The following is a 21,957-nucleotide window of genomic DNA, read 5'->3' as shown; positions in this document are numbered from 1 at the left end:
GTGACATTAAAGGCCCTAAATTCAACCATTATTCTCTTCAATTGTCACAAACAAAGGTTAATAATAGTTGAGTTTGGACTCAAGGAATCAAGTAAAGATTGCCAACTGAAATTAGCACATTGTTTCTCTGTGAGTCACAAGTCAGTATGAGGGTCTGTGTTTCCCAGATTACATGTATACTATCATTGTGTTAAAAATGTGCCTTTCTCCTAGAAGTAATATTTGAAATACAGAAGAGAAAAATGTAGTTTTGTAAGAAATCATGCCATTTAAAATAATAAATAATTTAAAAATATATTTCTCCTTGCACAGAGTAAAAACATTTTGTTTTGTTGCTTCTACTGGAGCAAAATAATGTTTCTCATAACTGTAAAAAGTGGTATGTAGCATGATTAAACAATATTTCAACCCTTTAGTTCATGCAGAGGTTACCAGCTAGAGGGGAGAAAGGTTTGATTAGGTTTATGTCTTCCATGAGAAATTTTAAAAGAAAGCATACAACTTCTTTAATATAAGAGTGCTGAAGCTACAAATGGTTTTCTCTCATGGGAAGGTGTGAAGGAAAAAAAATCCCTTTACTATAATAAATAGGTAGATAATAGCTGGTAAGATATTATAAATCTTCACAAATGCAATGGTAAATTTAAAAAGTCTACAAGTCTTTACAATTTTAACTCGGTTATATTTATATCATGGTTCACTACCTATATATCCTTTCGGTAAACGGTAAATAAAATTTCATGTGTTGTGGCCACCACTGTTAACATTTATTAACAATCATCTTATTTTAAAAAATTACTCTAATAATTTTAAGTAGAGCACTATCAAATTATACTTCTCATTAGATGGAAATTAGCCATTTTTGAACAATTTCATAGAAAGGAATCCTAGAGCAAGTAAAATGAGTTTAGTACAATTTATTTTTAATCATTATTTCTAAAAAACAAAGAGACTGTTCCCCAAAGTTAACCTGTTCTTATTAATAACTATTTTAAGAAATTTTAGAAATGGGAGAGTACAATTTCAAATAAACCTGGTTTATTCTTTGAGTAGACAGACCAACATTTGGGCCTGAGTTAACGGTACATAACAGCAATTCCTAGCTTAATAACAATAATGGTAGTGAAATTATTTTAACTACAGAGTCACATCCTATGCACTCAAATATAAAAATATCCTTTTAAAACTTGACTTACTGAGATAGTTATATTTTAAAACATAATAATTAACAATTGTTCCTTTTTAGACAATTGTCTAAAATAAAATTCCCCCTTCCCAATCTTTGAGTTTCTATCCACTAGGAGCAGTAATGTGTATACTTTTCATTCTTTACCCTATGTTCATATAGGTATATCGCTATATAGTTATATATTATTATTGAACAAAAATTTAACTTTTGGCTTTGCTGTATGTGTATATATGCGTACGTATACACATATATCTGTATATACACACACAACACACATGAATATATGTGAAACTTGTGTTTCACTTATCTCTCTGGATTAAGACATAGACCTACCTGTTTATGTAATGATTTACACTAATTGATTTGTGTGTGGGGGGGGAGGTGTTTAAGCCAACCTTGCTTTATTGAAGTAAGACCACATAATTCACCTTTTTTATGCATTGCTGGACGCCACATATTAATATTTTGTTTGGTGTTTTGTATCAATGTTTATGAGAGTAGCCTGCAATTTCTTTTCTAACACTGGGCTTCAATACTAAGGTTATGCCTGCCTCATAATATGAATTGAGAGAATATTCCTTTTTTTTGGTGATAGTCTGTAATAGTTTAAAATTTTTCCTCCAAGCACTTATCACTTTTTAAGCCAGTTTTGAAAGGCCTACTTTTTCCCGTGTACTAATAATGACCAATCTGAGTGGAATGCTGGTCAGCCATCCTAGGGTTAAAATGGAAATTAGGAATCTTTTTGACTAATTAGGTTTCAAACAGCCTTTGCTGTACAGTATATTCATGGACGTTAAGAAGGCACTGTCACAATTAAGGTTTTTGAAAAAATCCTTTCCAAGAGGATGTTTTCCATCAACAAACAGAAGCAAAATTAAATGCCCGATTAACAAACATAATGTCCTCTTTAATAATTCTCAGCACTCTGGTAATTCTGCTAATATTACTGTGCTATCTACAGTTCTTTCCTTTTGTTTCATGTTTTGAATAATTCAATTAAAAGTCTGACAAAGCAATAACAAGGGATTAAATGTTGTCGAATCGTAATGCAAAATAAAAACATAAGCTCTTTCGGAGTATTTATTAAAAATTCTACAAAACCTTTTCAAGTATATGTGATTGTTGGATTCTACAAAATAAACAGTTAACTGCTTAGCCAAGTTACCCTGTTTCCTCTTCTGTACTATGCACCAACTGGAATGAGGAAAATAAGAATATGTAAAAGTGAATGAAGTTCTTGCAAAACAGACCATTGGGAAGGGCTCTGGGATATCTCTATTTGACCTACATCAAAGAAGAGTGATGCCTTGCTGTTGTCTTTTTTTCCTCCTGTCCTAGGAGGAAAACACAAGTGCTGAACAGCAGAAGCACCTGAGAATGCTCACCTGCTAGGGTTTATAATTGTGGCCTTTTATCGGGAAACTATTCACATACAAAGCAAAGTCAATGATAAAACAAGATGACACAGACTTTGACCTTGGAAAGGCTTCCTCCAGTAATAGAGGTACGCAAGAGTTATTTTCATGTGTAAACCAATCTCATATGGTGGTGGGCAGAAGGAAGCCAAGATGGTGTGTAACCAAAATGTTAACACTCTAGGTTCCAATCCCCCCATCATACTTGTAACTCTGTTCTCATCAAAACTGATGATGAAGAAAGACACAGTAGGGAAATTGCCCATTCTTACATAAGGATTAAAAGCAAATTAATACAGCTCGGCATCCTTTTACAAGAGGAGCTATGAAGTAAAGAGTACAAGCCTGTAGTGAGAAACTTTGACCTTGAGTCCTGGCTTGGCCATTTCCTGCCTGCAGGATTTTGTACAAATTGCTTAACCTTTCTGGACTTTGTTTTCTTTATCTGCAAAAATAGGGATAATGTTAGTAGTGGCTCAGATGGTTGGTTGAGAATTAAAGAATATGATCTACCTAAAATGTTAACACATTTCCTGGCATAGAATAAACTCTCTAAAAATGAGAACTATTTGTTGTTAGTAATGTAAGCCAATCCTACAAATTCTTATCAAAAAACTAGTGATGCTTCTAAGAGAATCAGAAACCATAAGGCAGATTCAAACAAGAAAAATGCCAAATAAACAAAACAGAGAAAAACATATATTGTTAAAGAAACAGAAAGATAAAGTTAAATACGAGAAGATAAATGAAAACTCAGTGAGGTAAAAGTAATCGCAGGCCTGAGAACCACTTATATTGACGGCTGGGAGAGAGAGAGGTAAGAATGAGGAGGAGAGGGTGTCCAAAGGAAAAGAAAGTCATGAGGATAATGAAACCTTTTTAACTAAAATTAAACTCTACTATAATACTGGCAGTGGTGAGCTATTGGAAGGAATTAAATACTCAAGCCATTAGAATTAGTGCAAAATGCCATACTTAAAAGCTTCCTAATTTGAAGATTAGCACCGTATACACCCATAATATTTTGAATAATCTTGTACTCCAAACAGATCTCCTTCCTTTCTTATGTTGACAATTTATACTAGAATGTGGGTTGCCCATAACATTTTTATATTTAATCATCCATATGCAAGACTGGGTTACTTTTGTAGGCAAGTATCTCATCTGACAAATCCAAGGTTAACTAAAAATTTGGGGTAGGGAGTTTGTGAAATAAATTAACCGATAAATTAATAGCTTATTTTTAACAAGCTATTGTTTTCCAAGATGACAGTTCTGTTTTAAAATTGGCACTACTCAGGGCACAGGAAGAACTGAGCCTAGTTGTTCATGATGCCAGAGGTCACAAAATCAGAATAAAAAATATGACATAATTGTTTCACATTGTTTTGTATACTGATTTTAAAATATCACTTACTCAAGTGTTTATGTCATATGTGGAATCTGACTGATAAAAATGCAATAGCAGATTGAAAAGAGACTAGTACTGCTAACTTTTAAAAATTAGGGCACTGTGTCAAAGGCATGCAAAATAGGAACAGTGCCTTGTCAAGGCAGAGCCATTTAGTAATGACATGGGTGAACTTCTGTAGGGTGAACTACAGCCGGTGTTGTTTGGTGGAATCAGCTATAAAAACCTTGACCTACAGGAAGAAATCTGTGAGAGGTTCCCGATGCTCTCATCTTCTATCCTGTCACCAAAAATATTTTCCCTATAGCACCCTTTAAGGATGTAAGTGTCCTAAATATCAAAGGTACTTACTTAGAGTCTATTCTTTCCCTTTACTTTTACAACTATTTCATAGCTCTTTATATCTACCTTCCATCTATTTTCTCCCAACTAAAAGGAAATAATTAAAATTGGAAGTGTGAAACATACAAGATTCTCAGATGAGCATTTCACTGCTTCTGGAAGCTGACAGGACAATGACTTGTTGTGGGTGCATAAAATGAGCGATAGTACACGTTTGAGAGTTTGTTCTGAAAGGCCAATTAGTAAAAATAAAATAAGAGAAGTCATCCACATGCATTTGCAAAATGATATTCAAGGGTCTAGTGTTTCTTTAAAAAAAACTGATATAGGAAAAAGTTAAGGGGTGGAATTCAATATGACAAGAAAAGAGAAAGAAATTACAGAATGAAGAAAACACTTATCTGGAAATTTGGAGACATGGGAAGGGTGGAGAGGTTAAAAATATAAAGGAAACCAGTAGAGATAGAAGAAATCATTTAAGTGGTAGAAAACAGTAAGCTAACATTTTAGAGCTATCATAGCAATATTTAAAATAACAACTACAACAAAAATTAACACAGCAATGTACCTGGAATAAAATAAATTTAAAATATAGAGAAAGGAAATATAAAAACACAATATAAAAATATAAAAAAAAAACAGAGGTAGAAACTGAAAATCTAAGGTGATTCAGGAGAAACGGATTAGGAGATAGTAAGTTTATAAAAGAGAAAATAAGCAAATAAAAGCAAATAGAGATAAAAACATTTAAAAGGAACAAGGAACTAAATACCATGAAAGGAAGAGTTTAATTGTAGATGTTTACTTAATTCTTTGCTGTTTAATAAGTATACATGTTGATATAATTAAATTCAGCTACTGTAAATATTATAAAAATCCAAAGCCACACCAGAGGTCTGTGTGTTTTTTGTGTGTTTTGTTTCTTAGGGGGTTTTCTGTTCGTGTTTTGTAATCGCAACACAAAAATGGGTTTGAAGAACATGGCACATTCTGAGGTGTTCACTGCCAAGAAGATTTGAGCTTTCTAATCCGGTGCAGTGAATTTAGGCAGAAAAATCACAAGTTCTTTGTAAATAAGCCTAAATAAAAACTAGGAACATTAGGTCCAAAGGAGTCAAGGAAGAGAGAGTGGAGAAGGCAAGATGACAAATCACAGTATGTGGTGTGCCCACAAAAAGAAGAAAGAAGTTATGGATAAGGGACATGCGCAGATAAAGAATGCAAAAAGAAAAAAACTGACAGTGTCCAACGTCTAGAGCGCCTGCACAATTCCTGACACATTATAGTTGCTCAATTAATAACTGGTGGATTAACCGAATCAGTGGATGTTCCAAGTACCAGAAGTATCTTTTCAGGCTGTGTTCATCAATGGAAACACAATTATGGAAATAGCAGGTAGATTTTCAAGGAAAAGCGTCAAAACAAGTGCCACTTTGGAACAGACCTAGTCTTGGAGGAAAGAAAAAGATATTGAAGAGTCTAAAGTTAGGGGCAAAAACTTACAGATTCTATGTGAATTGATCCACAGGGAAGAAATAGGTCTGCACTGTTCCTAAAGAACTATTCTACTGGTTGCTTTGATTGTTTTTATCGCCATCAGCCTTGGCACTCCTCTGGACATGTGTTTTGGATTCTTGGAACCGAAATGAATAGTACATACAGTAAAGTGCATCTATCCTGAAGGGAAAATGACAACCACATAACACCATGTGAAAGAATGCCGACAAAGAGAGAATTTGTTTTTCTGCATTATATGAGACAATAAGGCAGAAAGAGAAAGAAAAGTAAAGCAAATGATTGCATGACAGAAAAGAAGAACGAGGCTCACAACACACAAGACCAAGGGAGGGGGTGTGGAGGGAAGCCCACGAAGGCAGAAACAAGGTAACGAAAAGGACAAAACCAGCAGCAGAAAAGAACTGTCAGACACAAAACCCTCAAAACAATAGATAGGAAAAAAAGGAACAAGATGACAGGAAAAGAACAGCATGGAATCTAGTAAGAAAAAGAAACAAAAATTTCAAATAATGGATTTTCCAACACCCCCGCTGTTCCGCCAGTGCATTGTGTCACAGTCTCACAGAGCAGTGCATAATTTATTATGGTCACTCACTGCCAGGCTGCTATAAAGGGCAACAGCTATACGAAAATACTCCCCACCGCTGGATGGCTTAATGATCTGCCTTTTGTAGACGGGCACGGCTGGGGAATGGCAGGCGAGGGCAGCACCCCTTCTGGGGCTGGATGGCGCTCTGCATTTTTAGTGTTCCCCACCGGCTGAAAAAGGGGTGAATTCCCTCATAGGCACTTCTGTGGGGGTTTGTCACTCCTCTTCAGCTTCTCCCGAATAATCACCAACTAGCACAAGTTGTTCCTTAATCACATATTGCCTCCTTTATGGGAGGGGTGATGTCAAATTTAAACAACAACAAAAAGATGGATGTTTAAAATGAAAACAGACCTTGACACTTAACAGTCATTATTATAAAACTGCACTATGTTTTAATCATGTCTGGAGATTAAAACACAACAACCTGTTAGGTTTCTCTCTAGAATTGAACTTGGATATGGAAGAAAAATTAATGACATATAAAGATTGCTCAAATCTTTTCTGGCAATTATTTTGAGGAAACTAGCCTTTTCCAGAGCATTTATGCAGAGGAGTTTTCATTACATCCACAAATAGCACTATTTTCAAAGAGAGATGCATCATTAAGATATAGAACAAAAATTTCTATGCTTAGTAAAGCCAGGGATTTTCTTGTTTGAGAGCAGCAACACCCAAGGCTAGGAGCATGGGCTACGGAGCTAGAGGCCAGGATTTCAATCCTGAGGCTGTCATTTACTTGCCACATGACCCTGCCACACAACTTACACCGTCTGTCTCTAGGTTCTCACATCTGTAAAATGGGACTAATAATAGTGAATACATCATAGAGTTGCCGTGAGGATTACATGAGTTAGACCTTATATCAGGTATCATAACTGCTCTCAAATAATGGAAGAGGTGACATTCAGGGAGCATTTGTAATCCAGAACTGTCTGCCATTAGGTGGTGGGCATGGAAACAGGTGAATATAATGTCCTTAATTTCCTGGAGGCCAGGCTGAGGCAGATTATTTTCCTTCTCTCCCTTCATCCCTGGATAGTGGCCTTGTTTACATAGGATACAAGTTTGCAAAATAAACTGAGAATCAGCCATTCTGACATCTTTCATCCTCGAAACTCCTATAGTAATGAGTACAACTGCTCATTCTTATTTTTTTTTTTAATTTATCTTGAGAGAGAGAGAGAGAGGGCATGAGCATGTGAGCAGGAGAGGGTCAGAGAGAGAGGGAGAGAGAGAATCCCAAACAGGCTTAGCACTGGCAGCGTGGAGTCTGATGCCAGGCTCGAACTCATGAACCATAAAATCATGACCTGAACTGAAATCAAGAGTCAGACACCTAACTGACTGAGCCACCCAGGACCCCATAAAAATGCTCACTCTTAACAACAACAACAACAAAATATTATTGAGTTCCAAAGACAGAATGTTTGAAAAGGAGATAGACTCTTGTCCAGGACACAGGGAATTGTGAATAATATGTATATGTTAGTACTATGCACCTGTGGATAAACACGGTTAGAACAGATTCAAGACACAAACTGGAGAAATCAGACACATGAAACACAACATGGTTGAGGTGGAAAGATAACAAATCAGAACAATACACTGAGATTGGTTTTAGAAAGAAGTAAAATTATTTGGGATATAAGTTTTTAACTTCTAAAAATCAAGAACTGCTGTACTGAGTCCTGTTCATAAAGACTTTGCTCAGGAACTTCTTGCCAACGGCACACGAGCACGTGCGCAAGCGCGCATGCGCGCGCGCACACACACACACCATTTGTGTGGAGACTCAATTCAATTTTTCATTCATTCAAACCTTCATTAATCTGTCCCAAAATTATTTATGGAAACTACTGTGTACCAGAATAACATTAATCCCTGGGGATTCAACATGCAGCAAGTCACTCTAGCCACATATATTTGTCTATAGTATGGAGACTGTTCCATCTTCTTCTTCAAAGCTGACTGAGGAGTAACTGTGATCCCCTCTGTAGAAATACCTAGCACAATACCTAGAATACAATGCATACTAATTGAATGAAATCAATTTTTATTCTTCATATTCTCTTTACTCTCTCAATCTCTTATTAATTTCTTCTCTTGGGATATATCTATATCATAGTAACTACATTTCCATTGTAGCAATCTCAAAAATATAATTATTTATTATATATTGAGAAAATCATATTTCACTTTATTTATCCTAATTCCATCATCTCTATGAGACAGTGAATATCTGTTTAATATTCAAAATGTTTCATGGGTTAGCTTTTAATTGCTTAAAATAAGGATGGTTCCATTGATTTAAAAAAAATTTTTAAATGTTTGTTTATTTTTGAAAGAGAGAGAGAGAGAGCGCGACAGTGAGAAAGAGTGAGTGGGGTAGGGGCAGAAAGAGAGGGAGACACAGAATCTGAAGCAGACTCCAGGGTCTGAGCTGTCAGCACAGAACCTGACGTGGGGCTTGAACTGGTAGGTTGCAAGATCATGATCTGAGCTGAAGTCAGACACTCAATCAACTGAGCCACCCACGCGCCCCTAGGATGGTTCCATTTAAAAGAAAGTTTTTGCTAAGAGCTTAGTAGTGGGGATTGGAGAGAGCATACTGAAAATACCAGAATCACAGATATCAGTAAATGACCTAGGGGTTGAGAGGTGGAGTTCCCCTGAGAGCTGGGATTAGGAACCATAGATTTATCTGACACTAGGTCATTAGATGGATTTAAAATAATTATGTGTCATGGGTAAGAATGAGTCATCCACTACACCATGGAACAAAGAAGACAAAGTAAGAGAGAGTAAAAATACTGAAGACATCATCTGCTTTCCTGGATCCAGATAATCATGAGGTCAACTTCAAACTTATACCATCAGTTACACCAGCTAATACATCTGTCTTAATTTATAATTCCTCTATCGGCACATAACAGAAAGCTAAGGACTATCTTGTCATTTGTTTTTACTTCAAAACCTATATTCAATCCATTCTCAAATGCTGTTGGATATACTCCTTATCTCTGGCATACCCACTTCTCTATCTCTACAATCACTTCCCTAATGTAAGCTGTAAGTCACCCTTATTTTTCACATGAACAACTGCAAGGTTATTCCAGATAGACTTCTTAGGTCCATTCTCATGATCCTCTAATTCTCTTCTCTCAAAATGAAAATACAATCATATCACTCCACAATTGTTACCATCTCACCCATCAAGCAGATACACAGGCCCGTGTACACACATGTGCATGCATGTGCACGCACACACACACACACAAACCTTTTAATAACTTTCTGCTGCTGTTTGTAGAAGAGCAAAAGGCTCTACAAAGTGTGACTTATGGGCTTTTATATAGTCTAACCTATATTTTTTCCTTTCCAATTTCATCTTGTGCTACATGTGTCTGCTTTAAGACTCTGTTCTTCTTTCTTGCCCTTCAACTTGCCTTGTTTCAACCACAATGCTTTTGCTCATGCTGTTTCCACTTCCTGGAATGCTCTAACCCACCCAAATAATTTCACTTAGTTAAAAATGCTCTAAATATTTCAGTTATTAGGTCTAATGTCACTTCCTTATATAATCCTTCCTTGGCCCTTCAAGTATCATAGACCACTACACTTCATGGCTACTATGCCAGTTATATTATATTGTTTGTGGGATTATTTGCCCAATATATGTCTACTCTACTAAATAGGAAGCTCCATGAGAACAGAGAAAATGTCTGTTTTTGATCATTATTCTATTATCAGCATTTCACACAATTTTGGTACATGGTAGATGTCCTAAATATTTGTTGAATGAATAAAAGTAGAGAAGTATTTGATGCTGTGGGGAGTGCAATAAATACGATAGGGTCTCTATAACCTATTTATCCTAAATGAAAAGGCTATTTTCTAAAAGTTTGAGACTGAAGTGATAAAAGGTAGGGGAACCAAGAGTGAACATGGGATAGAAGAATAGAGAAAGGACACTAGAAGTGAAGGGGTCTGACTGTTCCTTCACATACCAAGTTCTCCCACATTAGGCAAAACATGGTTATAGGAAAAAAAAGGAATGACATGCGCTGTGTCACCATATGAATTCTACTGTAGTCAAGAAAAAAAATGTCAGGGCGCCTGGGTGGTTCAGTCAGTTAAGCCTCCAACTTTGGCTCAGATCATGATCTCACGGTTCGTGGGTTTGAGTCCTGCGTTGGGCTCTGTACTGACTGCCCGCTCAGAGCCTGGAGCCTGTTTCAGATTCTGTGTCTCCCTTTCTCTCTGACTCTCCCCTGCTCACTCTATCTCACTCTCTCTCTCAGAAATAAATAAAAACATTAAAAAAAAATTTTAAGAAGAAATAAAATGTTGATAAAGGAAAACTGGCAATAGAGATCTCTGTCCATTTGATAGAGGGCTAAGAGTTTCATAAGTAAGAGGAAAAAAAAGATTTGTATGCTATTTTCTGATGAGTCATTAACATGCAAGAAGTATAAATGATTTTGCAACTTGATCTATGAAACCTATTAAAGCTGAATACACCCAGAACAACAGATAGAGAAAGAAAGCACTCAAAGTAGAAAGCATAAATAGTAAATACCACGAGGAAAGAAAGATATTCAAAACATTTCAAAGTGTCTAAAACTGATATTCATGCTTTAAATTGATATCTCCTTAAACAAAACTTTTTGTAGCATATATATTTATTAATCAAACTGATCCTTAATAAAGTGATCTTTTTGGTGAAAGAAAACAGAGTTATCTACAAAACATGACTGTCATTAAGCTTTCTGCAATGTAATCAATATCAAGACAGACTTCATATTTGTATAAAATCTGTTGTTCTCAGTAAGCATCACTTCATGTGTATCTGGGAGGGCTGTAATAGTTGTCTGGGAATGAAGCTGCTAAGTGATAGTTAATAAAAGCCATAGAGTCTTCGATCTTGAATCAATACTCCTGGGATGTAAAAATGCCATGATTATAATAAATCTATTTTCCTTAGCTTACTTTTTTGGAGGAGGGGGTAGCAATATTTCCTTCAGTAGTCAGGAAAATCCACATGCCTCCTTCCTGACAGTGCTCACCTGTTCCCAGCTGGAAGCCATAAACTGATTGCACTCTAAAAGGCTGCTTCTACCCCAGTTGGAAATGCATAAAACTTTATCTCTGAGGTACAAGTTGCCTTAATTTTAAGGTGTTCTTGACTATGGTGGCTCATATGCTGTCCATTCATTTGTCTTCCTCATTATCCTCTCTTTTGCCTTTTGTAAACTCTGTTGCCTCCAACTCTTTTAGTTCCTGAGTGCTTAATAGGTTTTGGTCCAATCTTGCGTTTTTAGCCTAATACGTAGTGTCTTTTACCCATGAGTTTTTGTGGCTTTTAACAAATGACTCAGTCTTGTTTGCCAGTTCTTCCAAATATTCTAGGCTAGTTGGATCTGTGACTGGACCTTTCATTTCATTACCAGTAATTTTGGTTTCCAACTTTGTTTCTACTCTGTACTGCTTATGCCTGTTATTCTGGTGTGACATTATGCTATCATGACACCACTGATTAAGGTCATAGCCTCTTCCCAACCCACTCCCGTGTCTCTCTCTTTGGGTCAAAGACATTTTCAGTTTATCTTTATGCTGTAAGTCAGCAGGCATATAGAAAACTCTGCTATATTTCTTAAACTTATTTGTAATGTGATTGTTTCAGAGTGACTTAAAAAAAACATTGTGAAATGCGACGGCTGCTTTATTTTGGGAATATAACAAAATGATAAGTACAATAAAAACTACACTAATATACATTTAGACTCCTTTTCTGCAACCATTCAACAGCAGTCCACCTATTTGTACTACATATAATCTTTTAACTGCGACAGGATTGTTGTCATAGACATAAACAATGATACTCCCTGACCTACAACTATTTCAGTTAGATTTAAATGGTACTGCTTTCTGCTACAAATTTATAATTTTTAAGAGAAAGAAATCATTTTTATATCATTAACCAACATTAATATTAAAACTGAAAAACTCATAGAGAATCAGCTTAAGGCGAAATATCGGCAGTTATAGAAATGCCTCTTATAGATCTCCTGTAGTTATCTACTTATCCAAGCACCCATGTCTATGCAAATCGTTGAGAATTAAACTCCAATAAAAAGTTGGGCACCATAATATAGTATAAAGCAAATATTTCTTTTTGATCAGAGATACTTTTTCTCATAAACAAGTTGATAATTTATTTTAAAGCACTTCTAAAATTACAATGTCACAAGGAAAATAAAAGAGAACAGGATTAAGTCAAATGTATGTGGGTAATATCAGATTTCAGTCACTTTCTCAGAAGCTTATATCATGCAGCCATTTCTCCTAGCTCTCCATGGAATGATATCACTTCGCAATGTAATGATTTTCAAACCTTTGAATGTGATGTTTCAGGGACTCAATCCACTGAAGGCATCCTAGCTGACCCCATATTTATCCATTCAACTCATAGACCTGTAGTTCCAACTCCCCAGCCTGAATTTACATTTGTCTATGCTAATTAGGGCAAGATTAAACACCACATTGAGGACAATGTGGCACTTTCTCACACATGTATTTTATGTGTGGAATAAAGAATCAAGAACCTGAAACAGATGACATCTCATGGGCCCATACCAGACCAGTGTCAAAAAGTAATTCTAACTCAGCAGATCTAAGGATCTCACCTTAGATCCCCAAGAAGAGGCCAGGGAGGTCACTGTTGATTCAGTTGTATTTTACCACTGGTAGGGCTTCCATATTCTTCCCTCTCACCTTTGGGATGTCTCATACTCCTGAGTTCCTGAATGTCATTCCTCTGGGAAATATAGGTAGTACTACTACTTGTAGTTGTGTTGGTTTTAAAACTAGTATTTTTATATTGTCTCCTCCACAAACATCTTATAGGGACCTGATCCAGGCAGAATGTGGTCATTGCTTCCTGGACTCTGTACTGCATATGATGAGATAGAGGGTCTGTTAGCTCAGCTGCTGGAGGAAGGTTTTATTTCCCAAGGGAAATGCTAGCACATCTGGGGCAATGTGGTCCTCATACTTAGTTTTGGATTCTCTTCCTGGTGACAGACGTCAGTTCTCTGGCAAGGGTAAGAGTAATAATCTGTGGTTAATGTTTTATGAAAAATGTTGGCATGTTGTAACAGAAACAAAGCTTTTCTCTCTCTCTTTTTTAACAGGCATACAGAGTTTGTGTAAATTAAATTGGATATAGAACAGATCATGAGGGAAATATCACAGTGTTGTTTGGGTGATCTTAATTTAAGTCAATAATTATTTAAGATCAGTAAACATTTTAAGATTTACCACTTTTAAATCTGTTTGCTCTTACTTAGCTAAATCAGCATGAAAGCAGGACTGTGTATCTATTTCCTGATGATAAAATTAATGTTAAGACTGTTTGAATTAAACATTTCAGTGTTTAGAAATTCTATGCAGAGGATGTGTGTAAATAAATGGAGGGAGCTGTGAGATAACAAGACGCAGCAGGTAATAACAATGGCACCGCCATCTTTATCATCTTTATTTAGAACATTACTTTAACTGTGAAGCTACAGTTGTCTTCCCTCTAATTATACTATCATTTTGGAATTTTCTGTCCAAAAGAGTCATTACTGAAATAGGTGTGCACTATTTAGCAATCACACCTCTGAGGAAGGCATCCAAACGACTGAAAAATGGGAATCCTATTAGGGCCAGGGAAATAACATTGTTGTAGCTTCTTAGAATTGTTGGGTAAAGAAATTCAATTCATTAACAGGGATTCAATCTCTAGGTTACCACAGATTCAAATGAGGGTATGCATCTAGTATCCACCTTTAAACCTGTTCATAATACAATATATTCTTTTTTCTTCCTAATGGAAAGCTTAGTTGACTGATAAAACATATTCGGTTAATAGATCAGATGTCATTTAAAATAGAATTAGACAGGTGATTTCTATTTGGATAATTTCAGTTGAAAAGATATGAATTCCAGGCAGAGAAAATAATAGTATGCAGAAAGGTATGGAGTCAGGAGTTCCCAGGGACTGTACTGGCTTATTCAGTTTAACTAGAGATTTGGATACACCCAAATGACCCATACGAAATACTGGACAGAGCACCAGATGTGGGTCAGAGACAAGGGCATCAAAGGCCATAGGGTCTGCTAGTTTGTTTACCTCAGGCAAAAGCAAATTGGGTATCTCCCCAGGCCCCAATATATTCCTATAAATAATGGGGTCAAACTGGAAAATCTTTAAGGTTCCTCTCAGTACTAGAAGTCTGTTCTTTACTGTATCCTATCATTGACACAAACAAGGCAAAGAAGTAAATGGCTTATGTGAAAAATAAACTAAGAAAAAGCTTTAAAAATTAGTGTTTTCTGATGGCAGGAAAAAATCATTTCAAGAGGTCTGTATAACTAGTACTGAGACGTTCTGTAAAGCATGCTGCCTCTTGCTTTCCTTTTTGCCTTGTGGAAGATAAAATAGGAATGTAGGAAAGTAAGGCATCTTATCCCATACCTTCCATCCACAACCCCCATTAACTGTTTTTATCTTCTGGTAGTTGATGGAGGGCCTAAGGATTAAAGGTACCACTGGCTAAAGAAGGCAGCTTAGAGACTGTTCAACATCAGAACACAGAAGATAAGCAAAATTCTTGGGAAGGGTTGGTTTTGATATTTAAAGGCTGAATTGGAGAAGCATATACTGATCAAATCCATGTTTGAGAATGAACACTTATCCTTGGTCAAATGTTTGCTTCTATTTACATGAACCACATACAGTGTTAAGAAAGGGCAATTAAGGTCTAGTTACTCATTGCTGCATGGCCATGCAGGCCATTTGTGGCCATATCTTACTCTGAGAGAAGTAAGAAATAGGATGTTTCTCTCAAATCCACCCCTTTTTCAAATGTTGGTAACAATTTCAGAAACAAAATAAACAACAGAAACACATTTCTTCAGCTTTGGTCTGAACTGGAGTTATGTAGGATGGAATTAAAAATACTCAATGTAATGTATTCAAAGATAAAAGAGGGGTATTCACTCAATGCCATAAAAACACTTTGTATTTGGGAAAAGGTGAAGACCTCAACTAGGTGCTATTTTATCAGAATTTTATAGAATTTAGTGCAGTTTCATTGTGTTTATAAAGTAATATGCCGGCACAGGAAATTAGTTTACCCAGACTGCACGTAGACAGCTTTAAGTCTGAATGTTAAGACACCAGGGAGGCTCCCTTATTCCTGGGAGATGTAACATCTCAACAGTAGATTGAGGTTTGCTTGTGTTTTCATATATTTAGAGTAATGGGAATTTAGAACTACAAAGACTTTAGAGATAACTTAGTCCTACACTGAACTTTCAGTTAATAGTTATTTTTAATGCTGACACTGGAATACCAATTTACTAGGAATTGTTCTTGACTACTTACTTATATTCAGGCTCACATGCTAATTAAAACTCAGTCCTTGGCAATCACTAACCAGATTTGTGACCTGGTAAGCATGGGGGCCTCAGTTTTTCATTGTTGTTTTGTTTTTGTTTTTATTTTACTCTTGTTATTCTTGGACAGTGGGATAAAAACTCAACCTATTCAGAGGGTTATGGTGAGGAGAAGAAGGAAACTAAAAATATTTTTTCATGTTGTAATGTAACTCTGACACTTTGGAGTATATACAACCAAGGCTGGAGTGCATTTTCACTTCTGCTTGAGCATCAGTGTTATTGGGGGGTTCCATTTACTAAAATGGCAAAATGTGATAGAAGAGTGAAGGCTGACATACAGAAGACCAAGACCAAGGGTTCTATTTTAGCCACAACCAAGTACAAACTACAAAGTATTATTAACCCAGAGATTTTTAAAGCAATGGTTACTTAGACAGTCATTCATCAAATACAGGAAAGTATACCAAAAACTGAGCAGCACTGATCAATGTAAAAATAATTAAGAATCACATGTGTAACACAGTGACTTTTATGCAGGCTGGGGAAAATGTTAAGTGTTTTTAAAAAGAACAATATAATATGTGTTCATTTATTTCTTTAGTTGTTTTTTGTTTCATTAATGCTTTTATGGGTAGTTTAAAAATAACATATTCACCTGCAACCTATAATGTTAGCATTCACAGAATAGTAAAGCTGGAAGGCACTTGGAGATCATCTAGTTCAGTCCCCATAGTTTAGAGATGGAAAGTGATGTTTCAGAGGAGTGAGTGGCTTGATCAAGGTAATATAGGTTGTTGATGGAAAGAATAAAGAATGAGACTGCCTTTAAACCCTTAGCAAGTGTTATGTTAAATGCTTAGGATTTTACACGAAGTTTCACTTCTCAGGAAATATACAGTTCAAATTCCCAAGGTCAGCTTCTTTATATCTACAGATTCCATAAATAATTATGATTTCTGTCTGTTGTGGAGTAGAGGTTATAGCCTTCTCTGTTCAAGAATTTTGGAATACTTAGTCACTTACAGGAACATTTATAAAGAGTTGAAATATATGGGTTTAAATATATACATATGTAGTTAATATAAAATCACTTAGCTACAAAGACACTATTTTTCACTTATTACATATTTGTGAGAAAATATATGAGATAATGGAAGAAAAATATGTTTAGAGAAGAAAATGTACTATATTGATACTCTGTCTCTTCTTAAGGGGCTAAAATTATGACGATTTCTGGAGACACCAGAAGTGGAAAAAGTGTAATAGAGTCTTTCCAATAGATAAATACTCTAGGCATGGAACTAATGTCGGGTTGTTTCATTCATGAAGCAAACACTTATCACGCTCTAAAAATGCACACAGAGCTTCCAAAACATGGAACGCAGGATCACGCTACGATGAGGAAGAGGAATTAGAATGGCTTCTCAGTTCCCCAACACGGAGTACAAATTTCCCATTCTACCAACTTAAAAGTGTTTAAGACTAGGAATCTCAAAGAGAAACGAAGAGGCAATAGGAACAAGAGGTAGAGCAAGAAATAAAGAGGCAGTAAGGGAAAAGATGAATAAGCCCTAGACAAGCTTGTGCCTACCCTAAAAAGTCACAGTAAAGTTTTTTTTAAATGCACTAATATTCTTCCTTCCGTCCATTTAAAATATCAAACATTCATGTGTCCTGAGGCAGAGTAATCATTTAGAATATGTTGGGTCAAAAACAATTAAATTACTTGTATTTTTTAAATTATATGATTAAAAAAGAATATAATTCAAAAGAAAGTTTCTAAACGTGGCTAATAGGAAGACCTGGTTTAGTTTTAGAGATTATAATTAACAAGTGAAATGGCAATGTCCCCAAGTCTCCTTCAGCCTAAGGTATCATGGTTTTTGAAACATGTTTTCCAAGAGTTTTAGAAATCTTAATACTAACTCTACAAAATTTTAGCGTTTGGCATCCTCATTCAGTCAAAGGCTGTGCAAAAGTTTATGTGTCTAAATAACTCACTGGAGAGGATACACCTAAGACACTTAACCGGGTACATTCAGATGTGTTCATAGAGCAAAAAGCCCACTTTAAAAATTAAGGGTGGGCAACATTTTCAAGATAATTGTCATTTCTGTAGCAAGAAATATATATTAAAATGCACCCTCCTTTAACACATTAGTCAATAGATTTAAATTTTCCACAGTTGTTCTTATCCATGTAACTAAAAAACATTCAGAAACTGTGGAAGAGCTAGAGAACCCTGACTACCTCAGGCCCTGTTCCCCCAGTCCTTTCTAAAAGTCTCCCTCATTTCAACCAAGTTAGACATCTTGACACGCTAACTGTCACCCAATCATTGCCTCATAGAAGTCATGATTTAATATAATGATATTTTTCCTCTACTAATTCTGAGGTTTGGTTCTGTCACCACACTGACAGATCTTCTGGGCGACCTGTTGTGAATGGAACAGAGGATATTCTTGAAAAACATTTGACTAGGCCCTCTTCTCCTGCTGCTGCAAGAGAATGGTTTCTTCCTAAGTCACAAATCTATTCTAAATGTTAATTAAATATTTACAAGGTACTTTAAAATCCTCCCTGAATGCTAATATGAAAATAGCAACCTAAGTTCATTTGAATAAGCAGAAATTTTTGCTCCTGTAAATTAAGGGCCTCCAGCTTCTAAGTTTAATTCAAATAATCCAAGAACTCGGGAAAAAAAAAAAAAGAATTGAGCACCTATCATGTACAAGGTCCTGTGCCAGATATAAAGACAAATGTAAACTTTCTGGGATGAAAAAAATTGTCATAAATGACAACATTTCATATTATTTAATTCACACCATTTCCCTCTGGGCTTAAAGGCTAAATTAGATGCAAAACACTCACCTTTTTAGCATTAAGCTTTTACCTTGCTTCTTAACATACGACACTGTATCTAGTTACATAAAGATGTGGTATTTTCTACATATTAACATATATTTCCACATTTTATTCATTAGGTTTTTGAAAGTATTTTAGCATGAAGGTTCCATTTATTGTATCCCAAAATAAAAATAGCATCAAAGTCTTTCTGCAACTCCCAAAACACAGTTAGGGAATAATGATCATATGCTAAAAAATGTACAATGCAATTTGTGCTGTGCCCCATTTACTACAAAATCACTACGAACAATGCATTTTGTACAGTATATTGCTCCAGGGAAACTGGATCAGCATCAGGAATGAATAAAGAACACTGCATCTGAAATCAGCTAATTCTGCTTCAGTGCTTTTAAAAACTATTTGTTATGATATTGCTTCCTGTCAAGCACATAATGTGATATTTTCCTCAATAAAACTAAACAGTTGCTGTAATTTCAGTTTCCCTCATTTTCCACTTTTTAAGCACTAAATATTTAAACAATGCAGACCTGGAAGTCTCAAGCCAGCTATCTGATCCACACATCTTCTTGCGTAAGGTATAGTTACTACCCATGCTGGGGCCTGTTCTGTCACACAGAAATACATGACGGCAGCTGTTGAGGTCCTTACCTGCCCGCAGGCCAGGCCCATTCCTCTTTCTCCCATGCCATGTGGACACGATAAATTTAACTCCAGGGCATCTGCTCCAGAAGCCTTTACAACAGGGAAGGAAAATGAAAGAAAAGGCAAAGCTTTATTTGTGGCCCAACGTGCTTTCACCATTCATAACTCAACATAGGTCACATTTGTCAAATTTAAACTCTTCTCTTTTCTGCATTATAGCTATCTTGTGAGGTGTAATCTGACTCTTGAATTAGTTTCTGTAACAACAGCAATAATAGCAACAGCAAATACTTTTTAAGTCCTTATAAGAGGACACTCACTGCTCTATGTGCTTTATATTTGGTGTCTCTAATTCTCATAATCCGTGGATTAGCAGGACACCAAATTCACAGACAAGGAAAGTGAAACACAGGGGACTTAATAACAAGCCTGGTGTATTAAGTGACACAGCAGAGATTTTAACTCAGGTCTGTTTGACGTCACATTTATTCTTCCCTACATGGCTTCTATTTTTATAGAAATAAATCCTACTAACTCTGGATACTCGGTCCTGGAAGTAGCAGTGCAAAGAAAAATGCAGTAGACTACCTGGAATACCTACAAGTAAAATTTTAAATGTTTTTAACTGAAAATCAATTGTATTGTATTGAAAATAAGTCCATGATAAAAAACATGAAGTACAGATAGCTTTGTCTTTAATAATTAAATAAGATTCCAATTTAATTCATTAATTCATGAGTATACAAAATGGGTTCTGTGAAAACGAACATAATAGTTCACTCTTAGTGATCTTAGACAATTTGAAGAATCAGAATTCTTGAGAAATCTTCTGTGAAAAATTCTAAGAACAATCAAAACACTTTTTTAAATAATTTAATATGGTAATTTGAGGGGTGAGATAAACAAAATGATTCAAATTTGTATATTATTTTACCTAACTTCTAGAATTTCTCCAACACCACAATTTCTCTGTAAATAAGGTCAACTAGAAGCTTGAGTCAGTTTCCATAACATTATACTATGTCTATCACATCATGTAAAGGCTTTAAAAATAGAGTTCATTAGTTTCTAAGTTTATCACAGACCTAGCTATTTCTTCAAGGGCTCGCTTTTCTTCTTAATCTTTCAAGATTTTAGCCTATTTTTTTCTGCTTTATAAATTGTAAGTAGGACCTCAACAAAATGAAGAATTCTAGTTAGCTATTTCTTGGTCAACTTTCTTAACCATCTTTATTCATGAGTGAGTCTGCTCTTTCTTTCACACATTTGTGAAAGTTCATTTGATCACCTGGCTTGTTTTCTAATACAGTTTCATTATGGCTTCTGATTCCCTAATTCAGTTTTAAAATGTTTCATATTATCTGAAAATCACCATGAATCATGCTATTTTTTTTTTCTTGCTGGGTTGGCTTTGTGAACAAAGCACAGCCTGAATTCTGAGTTCTAATCCTAGGATTGCTAAGGAATTGGGGATACTATAGGAAGTCAGTGAATCTTTTTGCCTTCATCTACTCAAGTATTAACTGTAGATAATAGGACTTATCTCGAAACTATGTCATGTAGGAATTACCAGCTAAATTAAAAGATTGTACGTTACAATTATATATAGTACTGCATTTTTCTTAGTCTTAGTTATTTCAAATATTTCCTTTAGACTTCTTTATTTAGCTGAAATGCAGCAATGAATAACAAATCAGTTCAACAACATTGTGCATTAGATAAACTTTAGGTGATATTTGTATATATTTATATTATATTTATTTCCTGAACTGTTAAGTGCGAGCTAAGGTTACAATTAGACAATAATAACGTAGCTAATAATAACTCAATATTCACTGAGTGCTTACTTGCAATATGCCAGATACTTTACTAGGCTCTTTGTCATGAGATATATCATAATTTTACAAATGATAAAGCAGAGTTTACAAAGAGTTCAAGTGACTTGATTAATATCTCTCATCTTGTAAATGAGAGTATGGTCTTGAAACCAAGTGTTTTGAGTCCAGACAAGAAATCATTAATTCCAAGGCTGGAGTTGATACAGTGTGTTAAGAAGATATAACATTTAAAATCCTTAAAGTTTCTAAACTTTAAAATTAAAGTAAAATTAAAAATTAAAACCTTGTAAAACCACCTATCCAATTGAAAGGCTTTCCAGTGACTAATTAATAAAGACTTCCCCAGTATCACACACACATAAAAACATCAACACACCAAACACATCTGAAAAGGTCTTTGATTATCTCAAAACTGAGATAATCCTGCTCAAGGTGACACCAAGAGTCAGAGAACATTCATTTAGCCGCTGCTTGAATATTCTTGTCACAGAGGATGTACACCCCCTTAAAAGGCAGTTAATTCCATTTCCAAGCAACTATATGCATTCAAAAAGCCTTAATTGCTGAATTAGCATGAAATGTTAAATTAACTGAAACTGGGCATGCATTCTGACTCCTGTTAGTTACAAGCTTTTTAGTTTATTCATTTAGCCCAGAGTTTATTCTACCTAACCTAAATGATTACACAATAA

The 21,957-nt window shown here is 35.5% G+C and overlaps 1 protein-coding gene across 1 annotated transcript in view; it reads right to left on the bottom strand.

Annotated features, from left to right (window-relative positions):
• DPYD (dihydropyrimidine dehydrogenase) overlaps positions 1–21,957 on the bottom strand; it is an 805,636-nt gene that overhangs the window by 242,734 nt on the left and 540,945 nt on the right. Inside the window, exon 16 of the mRNA XM_077746119.1 lies at positions 19,434–19,517. Coding sequence (XP_077602245.1) covers positions 19,434–19,517 — 84 coding nt within the window. The remainder of the gene's footprint in view (positions 1–19,433; positions 19,518–21,957) is intronic.

This window comes from Crocuta crocuta, unplaced genomic scaffold, assembly GCF_008692635.1.
Source record: "Crocuta crocuta isolate KB4526 unplaced genomic scaffold, BGI_CrCroc_1.0 scaffold48, whole genome shotgun sequence".
Lineage (NCBI taxonomy): Eukaryota > Metazoa > Chordata > Mammalia > Carnivora > Hyaenidae > Crocuta > Crocuta crocuta.
Note: the sequence above shows the minus strand (reverse complement) of the source record. Positions and strands in the feature narration are given on the sequence as shown.